Below are 9,434 nucleotides of genomic sequence, written 5' to 3'. Positions count from 1 at the left end.
TGCCCTCTGAATAGGGAAAAAACACAAGGTGCACTTTTTTTTCTATTATCTCAACGACAACTAATCATAACAGAAGACTTCTCTGACCAAATATATGGGAGTTTCCTACACATCCCAAGCAAGCAATGAGTTCAGTGAGTTATGCAGCGGACACCAGCTGGGTGTCCTCCAGTTCAATTCCGACGCTGTCTACTTGGAGATGGGTCAGACGCCATTCGCTGAGGGCTCAGTCCCCAAGCCTGCCTCCCCCTTCCCACTAGTCACAAGTCCAGCCTCTGGAGCATCTGACCTCACCAGCTTCAAATTGGGATTTTCACCACCCCTTCTTTGCGGTTCGATATTTTGCTAGAGTGGCTCACAGAACTCAGGAAACACTTATGTTTACTAGTTTATTATAAAGGATATTACAAATGATACAGATGAAGAGATGCATAGGGCAAGGTACAGAAAAAAGGGTGTTGCACCTTCCAGGAACCTCCACATGTTCAGCTGTGTGGAAGCTCTCTAAACCCTGTCGTTTGGGAGTTTTACAGCAGCTTCATTACATAGGCGTGATTGATTAAAATCCCGTCCCCTCCTTAGGGTTGGGGGTGGGGTTGAATGTCCCAACCTTCTAGTCATGCCTTGGTCTTTCCATAACCAGTCCCCATCCTGAAACTCTATAGGGATTGCCAGCTATCAGTCAACTCATTAGCATACAAAATGAGTTTTTACTCTTACTTTGTAGTTTCTAAGATTTTAGAAGTTCTATGTTAGGAAGATCAAATATATATTTCACAATATCATACTCTCTTATTCCTATTCCTCACTCTGTCTTTGAAAATATTTTATAAACTCCTATCTCTAGTTTATCTCCCAATCGTGTACCATCCCTTCCAAATCCTGTTATGCCCTTCAATTGCTTCATTTAATTGTCTGACCAAAGTTGTCAGTGACAAAGAGCATCACAGAAGCTGGGAATTTTATTTGAGGAAATTAAAAAAAATGCAACTATGATACCAGCAAAAAATACTAACTGAAACTTTTTTTTTGAGATTGAGCCTTGCTCTGTCACCCAGGCTGGAGTGCAGTGGTGCAATCTCAGCTCACTGCAAGCTCCACCTCCCAGGTTCATGCCATTCTCCTGCCTCAGCCTCCCGAGTAGCTGGGACTACAGGCACGTGCCACCATGCCTGGCTAATTTTTTTGTATTTTTAGTAGAGACGGGGTTTCACCTGTTAGCCAGGATGGTCTCGATCTCCTGACCTCCTGATCTGACTGCCTCAGCCTCCCAAAGTGCTGGGATTACAGGCATGAGCCACTGAGCCCAGCTTAAACACTGTTTATAATAAAATGTTGAACATAAACAATATAGCTACTGTCACGGGTAGCAACTAGATAGGGCTTGTATCAAAGGTGGTAAAGAAAACAGTCTCATATTTACCAGGACAGTCCTAAAGGCAGGCAGATTTATTAGAGAAAGTATGAAAATACATTGCAAGGTTGCAACTGGCAGCACAGGAGAGGAGGAGCTGTCTGCAAAGAGGCAGGAGCTGGAAGGAGGTTTTATGGGGTCATCCTGGAGAGAGCTGTTGTTTGATTAGCCATCTCTCAGAACAATTGTTCATCGTTCTTCCCCACTGGGGCCCCTTCCTCATTGTTGCTTACTTATCAGGACTCCACAGCTACAAGTAGAAAAATAGTCAAATAAATAACAGTATGTTGTAAACCAAAAGGTATTGGAGGCAGGTCTCAATCGATTTGGAAAGTTTATTTTCCCATGGTTAAGGAAGCACTCACAGTCTCAGGAGGTTCTGATGACACGTGCCCAAGGTGGCTGGGGTACAGCTTGCTTTTATACATTTTAGGGAGATATGAGACATCAATCACTATGTGTAAGATGTACAGTGGTTCAGTCACGTAAGGTGGAAAAATCTGAGCTGGAGGCTTCCAGGTCATAAATAGATATGGGACAAAAGGTTGCATTCTTTTGAGTTATTGATTAGCTTTCCACTGAATACACAATTTAGTCTGGCTCCGTGAATCTGCATTTTTACATAAACAATAGCTCCAAGGAAGCAATCAGATATGCATTTCTCTCAGGTGAGCCTCATAGGGATGACTTTGAATTCTTTCTGTCTGTTGTCCAAAAGGAATTTCCTTGTGGGCAAATTGTGAGGGAGGTATGTAGCTTTTTATCTTTATAGCTATCGTATTTAGGAATCAAATGGGAGGCAGCCTTGCCTGACATAGTTCCCAGCTTGACTTTTCCCTTGGCTTAGTGATTTTGGAGTCCTTAGATTTTTTTTTTTTTTTTTGAGACAGAGTCTTGCCCTGTTGCCCAGGCTGGAGTGCAATGGTGTGATCTCTGCTCACTGCAGCCTCCGCCTCCCAGGTTCAAGCTATTCTCCTGCCTCAGCCTCCCGAGTAGCTGGTATTACAGGTGCACACCACCACACCCACTTAAATTTTTTTTTTTTTTTTTTTTTATCTTTAGTATAGACGGGGTTTTACGGTGTTGGCCAGGCTGGTCTCGATCTCCTGACCTCGTGATCCACCTGCCTCGGCCTCCCAAAGTGCTGGAATTACAGGCATGAGCCACTGTGCCTAACTGGAGTCCTGAGATTTTCCTTTCACATCTATCTGATTGAAAACTATACAATTTTTTAAAAGAATAATCGCATGGCAATGAAGCAACATGTAAAAATACTTCTTGTGTTAAGGTTTCTTAAAGGAGGAACAAAGCTGATAAAATTGCATTATGACTGCAACACTGGAAAACTGTTCCTAAAAAGTAAAAGGAACATAATCCACAAAAATTGTAATTGGGTTGTGTTTGAGTGTTGAAATTGTTAGAAATAAATTTTCGGGCTTTCTTTTTCGTCCTTTTTCCCGGTTGCCGCTTGCTGTCCCGGTCCGCGCCAGCAACCGGTGCACCTCGTCGCCATGCCTCGGAAAATTGAAGAAATTAAGGACTTCCTGCTCACAGCCCGACGAAAGGATGCCAAATCTGTTAAGATCAAGAAAAATAAGGACAACGTGAAGTTTAAAGTTCGATGCAGCAGATACCTTTACACCTTGGTCATCACTGACAAAGAGAAGGCAGAGAAACTGAAGCAGTCCCTGCCCCCTGGTTTGGCAGTGAAGGAACTGAAAATAGAAGGTTGCAGTTGCAATGGACAACACCTGAACGAAGGAGGGAAGGTTTTCATCCTGAGGTACCTTGTGGGTTGGACTGCACAGTCTAACCCTAAGCTAATTCCGATTGGCTATTTTAAAGACAGCAGGGGTTAAGAGCCAGAGTGGTGGGGTGAGCAGTTTTGGCAGGAAAGATGGTTACGGAATAGGTGACTAAAGGTGACTTAGATTAGAGCAGGTGACCAGGGGTGACTCAGGATGGAGCAGGTGACCAGGGGAACAGATGTGAACTACTGATCAGAACTGGCAGGGAGGTTGTTTACTGAAACTAGGGGCAAGGAGATGAAGAGAATGAGGAAGTTAAACTTTAAAATGGAAAACAAAGAACTGAACATACTGACATAGATTCTTTGAGGAGAAACTTAGAACTCACTGTATTTAACAAAATTATGATTGATAGCTTCCCCTTGCTTTTTCAAACCAGACAAGCCTTGTTTAAAATAAGGCATCAGTAAACTTCCAGGTTTCTGCAGTCTTTTCGACATTCCACAAATGTGTGAAGAGAGTAGGAATCTTTATGAAACCACCTTTGCAAAAACTCTATCAGTGAGAAATTATTACAGTAAACTGAGCTAAACCATCTATCTTGCCTTTCCCTTAATTATTGCTGGGCTATAGGGCTGAGCTAACTTTGGAAGACATTTACGCTATAGTTTAAATAACAGGCTTTGCCCAAAACTCAATTGTTTTTGTAAAGCTAATGGGAGGCCATCAGTCTGGGAGGAGAAGAGTCTGGGTCCTGCTAAGGTGGCGCCATTATTCAACTGTCAGCCATTATTCCAAAGGTTATAAGATATGTAACTTTCCCAATTACTACTGCAAATGACATCACTACTGTAGAACCTCAGATTGGCCTTTTGAGATATCTTTTCAGGTTTTTTCATGTCTGACACCCATGGCTCCACCTGGACCTGATGGTTCCACTTGGACTAACCAACCCAGCTCCTGTGGCACCACCCAGAAGCAATTCAGCCCACACAAGGAGAGCTTTGACCCCCTACGATCTCCAGCAGCAAGCACCTGTTACGTGGCCACTCCCACCCCTTCCCCCAAACTGACTTTGAAAAACCTCTAATATAAGAGCTTTGGATGAGATGATTTGAGTACGAACTCCATTTCCCATGTGGTGTGGCCAGCCTCATGTCTATTAACCTCTTTCTCTACTACAATGCCATGGTCTTTATGCAGTGGGCAGGAAGAACCCCTTGGGCGTTGGTTACGTTTAGCTGAGGAGGCTAGGTGGTAACATTTTTTATTTTTAGCCATTATCTCTTAAGCTTCTCCTTTTGGTACAACCTTCTACAAAGCTTGGTAAGAGTCACTAAGTAAACTTTGATTTGCTTAAAAAACCACATTTATTCTTTGTCTCAGGTGAGCAGCAACTATTTGGGCTGGTGGCGCAGAGGTAAACGAACTTACCAAGACAGCTGTGGGTGAACAGAGGCAGATGTATTAAAGACAGTATCAAAGTATGTTATCAGGGAGCAACAGGCAGAATCAGTGGAAGAGGGGCTGACTGCAAGGAAACGAAGGCTTGCTGGAGATTTTATAGGATGGTTCCTGGGCTGACTGATAACGCCAAGGCAGCAGGGAGCTAACCTGCATTCTTCTGTCACCCGAGGTGTTTGACGATAAGTGGATGTGTGCGTTTGATGATAAGCAGGAAGTTTGTGAGTTATGTTCATTATTTGCTCAGGAGGGTTGTATGTCCTGGGCCACAAAGAAAAGCAAGGCCATAGCTTATCTGCTGCCTTTTTTTGTTTATCCTCGACCATGAAGAAAATGCAGATCTATAGCTTATTTTCTTTATCTCTTTGCTTTCCCCTGGTCCCACCAGCCTGACTACTTTTCCCTACATAGGAATCCACATTGTTCCCAAATGGGTAATCAGCAGACATATGTCTACCTAGCACACCCAAGTTTAACATAATTATCTAAATGGAAAATCTTGAGGAATAAAGATAAAAAACCCTCTAGCAGGCACAGCAGCTCATGCCTGTAATCCCAAGTGACATACGAGTTAAAAAGAAATTATTTAGGCAGATAGTGAGGGTAAGGAAATCCTCGGTAAGGTTTTCCTTTTAATGAAAAGCAGCCCCCAAGTCATTTCTTTTCTAACAAAGAGCAGCCTGAAAAATCAAGCTGCAGACATAGATAAGCAAGCTGGAAGCTTGCACGGGTGAACGCCAGTAGCTGTGCCAATAGGAAAAAGCTACCTGGGGGCCAGGCATGTCCAACATCACAGCTCCATCTTCCCTTTTCTTTGTCAATCACGTGTACAGTAAGGAACATACAACGTGGCCCGGCCAGGTAGGGACCCCATCTGCATAATAAAAGATTAGGGTAGGGCAGCCAGCTTCTGACTGGCACATCTGGTCCAACCAATCTTTGGGGCCTATGTAAATCAGAGACCACTTCCTGAAGCCAGTCTATAAAACCCCGTGCCCTTCGCCACGGACTGGAAGTCCTACTTGGGAGCCCTTCTCTCTCTGCAGGAGCCAGAGCTGTTCTCTTTTCTCTTTCACCTATTAAACCTCTGCTCTTAAAACTCACTTGTTGTGTGTCCGCATCCTTGATTCCCTTGGCATGAGACAACAAACCTCAGGTATTTACCCCAGACAACAATGCAGCTTCACCAGCATTTTGGAAGGCTGAAGCAAGACGATCACTTGAGCTCAGGAGTTCAAGACCAGCCTGGGCAATACGGTGAGGCCCCCATCTCTACAAAAAAAAAAAAAAAAAAAAAAAGAAAAGAAAAATTAGCTGATGTGGTGGCATGCACCTGTGTTCTCAGCTACTTGGGAGGCTGAGGTAGGAGGATCGCTTAGGCCCAGGAGGTTGAGGCTGCAGTAAGCCATGTTTGTGCCACTGTGGCAAGCCAGATCTCACAAAAGATGAACAGGCAAGCCTCTGTAACAACTGCTCCAGCACTGACTAAACGGTTAGGTTAAATATTAAAGGCTGAGAGAGCCAGCACCCTAACACAAAGGCTGATGATTTGAAGCATGACAAGATAATGAAGGAGGCCGGGCACAGTGGCTCACACTTGTAATCCCAGCACTTTGGGAGGCCAAGGCGGGCAGATCACGAGGTCAGGAGATCGAGACCACAGTGAAACCCCGTCTCTACTAAAAATACAAAAAATTAGCCGGGCGTGGTGGCGGGCGCCTGTAGTCCCAGCTACTCGGAGAGGCTGAGGCAGGAGAATGGCGTGAACCCGGGAGGTGGAGCTTGCAGTGAGCCGAGATCGCGCCACTGCACTCCAGCCTGGGTGACAGAGCCAGACTCCGTCTCAAAAAAAAAAAAAAAAAAGATAGTGAAGGAATGGTCACACTCCTCATACCAGGATCCATTTAGGATTAAACAAGTTTTATTGGGGGTCTAAAGGAACTCCCCAGACCTCCATAACTTAGTAGGAGACAAGATAAGGGTAATTACCTTTGGCACTTGGACCCATCCAGAGTAAGTAAAATTACTGCGGCTCCAGAGGAATGTCCCCAAGACTCAGACCTTAGTTATAGATTAGAAGAAATTAATCACTTGTGTCTTTAGATGAATGCACACTTACATGTAGACATATAGCTTAGAAGGTAGATAAGCACTGGAAAACTGTAATTTTGAGTTGGTCTGGCAATATTTTTCTGGCCCTCTCCCTGTACCCGATTACAGAAATAAAACTCTCTTCTTTCACAGTTCGTCAGCATCTTGTTACAGGGCTGCGAGAATAAGCAGCCTGACCTTCGGTTCAGTCCAGGAACACCACTGCACACCAGCTTGGGTGACAGAGTGAGACCTTGTCTCTTAAAAAAAAAAAGTCCTCAGAGAGAGAAGGCCACATGTATTTTGTCCTCAGCTGTCACAAGGAAGATGCAATACATTTATTTTTCTCCTGGATTAGTACTGCAGAAAAGCCTTTTATCCTTTTTCTTTTTTGGCTATGGATGTCTAGTTGCTCCAGCACTGTTTGTTGAAAAGGTTATACTTCCTCCGTGGAAATTTATTATTATTATAATGCACAGATTTTAGGTCAGAAAAATTGGGGGAGGTGCCCAAGGTCACTCAGGGAGTAAGTAGCTAAGATTGGGTTAGAACCCACTTTGTTGTTGTGTGATTCCTTGCTTGGATTACTATGCACAACAGGGTATGGCCCACATCCCCACAGTTGATCTCATTCAAGTGATAATGGGTGATCCTGAAATAGAAAGAATCTGGCAGAAGCATGGATATGGCTGGGGGTAACAGGAGAGGGAGCTGCTGGAGTAACTGCATGTGCTTTGGCACAGGAATGTGTACTGGGAAGTGGCTGACAAAGACCTATGGATTCCATGGAATGGAGAGGCTAGCTCAGAGCATTCTCATACTCTTAAAAGGAAGAAACTGGAAGCCACCCTCTAAGAGGACCCTGAATGATCCCTGCCTCTTAGTACTTATACTCTTGTGTAGTCTCCACCTACTTAGACTCATAGCTGATTTTGTGACCAAGAGTATAATGGTGTATGACTTCAGAGGCTTGGTTCAGAGTCAGAAGTGGGCATTTATCATCCTCTAAATTTCTCTTTGGCAGATTAATGAATGTGAGAAAGTAAAAATGGTATAGACGAAAGTTAGCCTGAGAGATGGCTGGCTTTGTACCTGTTTGGTCCTTTTCCTTCCTTTCCTCCATAAGCAAATACTGAAGCATGTACATATAGACACACTCAACACAGTGGGATGTTAAAGGGAAAGTAGAGCCACTCGCCCCTTCCCAAGATCAGAGAACATAGGAAAGATGATGACTTTTTGCATCTACCCTCTCCTCTTGAACTCACAACACTGTCCTGAACCACAAATAAGGTCAAGTAGGATAAATCTACAACTGTCTCCTCAACTGTCCGCTCACAAGTGTGAAATTCAACCATCCTTGCTGAAGTTGTCTCTTCATATCAGTCATCAGCAATAACCAACCTCTGAGCTTTGCTTATATTATTATTAAATCATTTTATTTGACCCTCAGGACAAAGCTGCAAGCCCAGCATTACATTGTTCTTTTTATGGACAAAACAAACAAACAAACAAACAAACAAAACTGACATAGGCATGAAGAAACTAAACCATGGCTGAAATGCTATTTGAATCCACATCTGTCTAACTCTAAAAGTGTGCTTTCCACCACATCACTGCGCCTGCAAGGAAAATGCAGCCTCTACCCTCTCCTGAAGAATGTGTAAAGAGGCAATATGGTGTGTTTTGGAAAAAGCATCTTTGCAGAAAGAAAGCATTAGCTTCAGTCATATCAGCATCCTTATCCAGCAGCAGTAGCATTATTTTACATGTATTAGCTCAGTTACTCCTCTCCAACAACTCAATGAATTAGATGCTACAATCATCCTCACTTTCAAATGTGGAGACCGAGGCACATCTCTAAGACTGGAGTCCAGGCATTCTGGCTCCAGTCTTAGAGATGGTTAAGGGTTCACACTCTTAACCACTTATTACACCATAGAGCTCACCAGGTCTGAGGGAAACAGGATCAAATCAAAAGAGTCACTCAAGACTCCGGGCCTGACTCAAGGACAAACTGTTCCACCTCGGACAGGGAGGGTTTCCGCATTCTGAGACCCAGCATAACAGGCCCTGACCGGCATCTGGTACTCGGACTCCCGATCATACTGGGTCACACTGGCTCGAGATGTGTAAAGTCCAGGGCTTCTCACACTTGATGACACCAAAGCCGCCTAAAAACAAGAGAGAATTAACAACTACCTATGGCGGTCTGATATTTGGCCAAGAGATGCCGCCCCATAAAACTCCTTTACATCTTTATCACGTTTTTATTTTGCGTTCTCCTTCATAACCCACATTTAACTCACCATAGATGTAACGTTTAAAATTAGTTACCAGATACACTCTTACGCTTCCAAACTTTAAGCTTCCTTCGAAACCTTCTGGTAAAACTGTTGTTCCACGGAAATGGGAACGTAACGGATGAGGGAATCTTCCACAGCCGCACACAGTTGTGTATCCACCGCTAAACGGTCCCAGTCACACATTCAACGACCCAGGCGGAGTCAGAAGCTACCACCACACACCGTCACAATCACGCACACACAGTGACGGCCCCTTGCCCACTCGGTCACTCGCCCACAATCTCTCGCTAGACAATCACACGCAGATAGCACACCCAGCACCACAGACCCCAAGAAGCAACCCAGGGACTCAAACACACGCACAGCACTCCTCCGCGCACTGCGCAGGCACGCCTGCGTCCGGCTCACCCC

At 44.4% G+C, this 9,434-nt stretch overlaps 1 protein-coding gene and 1 long non-coding RNA gene across 2 annotated transcripts; one reads left to right on the top strand and one right to left on the bottom strand.

Annotated features, from left to right (window-relative positions):
• Positions 1 to 2,857: 2,857 nt before the first annotated feature.
• Positions 2,858 to 3,273, top strand: LOC116479611 (large ribosomal subunit protein eL38). The gene has a single exon (XM_032171635.2). It carries the CDS (start codon positions 2,926 to 2,928, stop codon positions 3,271 to 3,273), a length of 348 nt encoding a protein of 115 aa, XP_032027526.2. The 5' UTR covers positions 2,858 to 2,925.
• Positions 3,274 to 4,605: 1,332 nt separating this feature from the next.
• Positions 4,606 to 9,432, bottom strand: LOC116479249 (uncharacterized). Its single transcript, XR_009209176.1, has 2 exons — positions 9,055 to 9,432; positions 4,606 to 5,898 (listed from the first exon to the last, which is right to left on the bottom strand). It is a non-coding gene; the product is annotated as an uncharacterized LOC116479249 (long non-coding RNA).
• Between the last annotated feature and the right edge of the window lie 2 nt (positions 9,433 to 9,434).

This window comes from Hylobates moloch, unplaced genomic scaffold, assembly GCF_009828535.3.
Source record: "Hylobates moloch isolate HMO894 unplaced genomic scaffold, HMol_V3 SCAFFOLD_12, whole genome shotgun sequence".
Taxonomy (NCBI): domain Eukaryota; kingdom Metazoa; phylum Chordata; class Mammalia; order Primates; family Hylobatidae; genus Hylobates; species Hylobates moloch.
Note: the sequence above shows the minus strand (reverse complement) of the source record. Positions and strands in the feature narration are given on the sequence as shown.

Bases quoted from the DNA above. Each gene is read 5' to 3' on its own strand.
- LOC116479611 (XM_032171635.2), top strand. From the start codon at position 2,926: ATGCCTCGGAAAATTGAAGAAATTAAGGACTTCCTGCTCACAGCCCGA.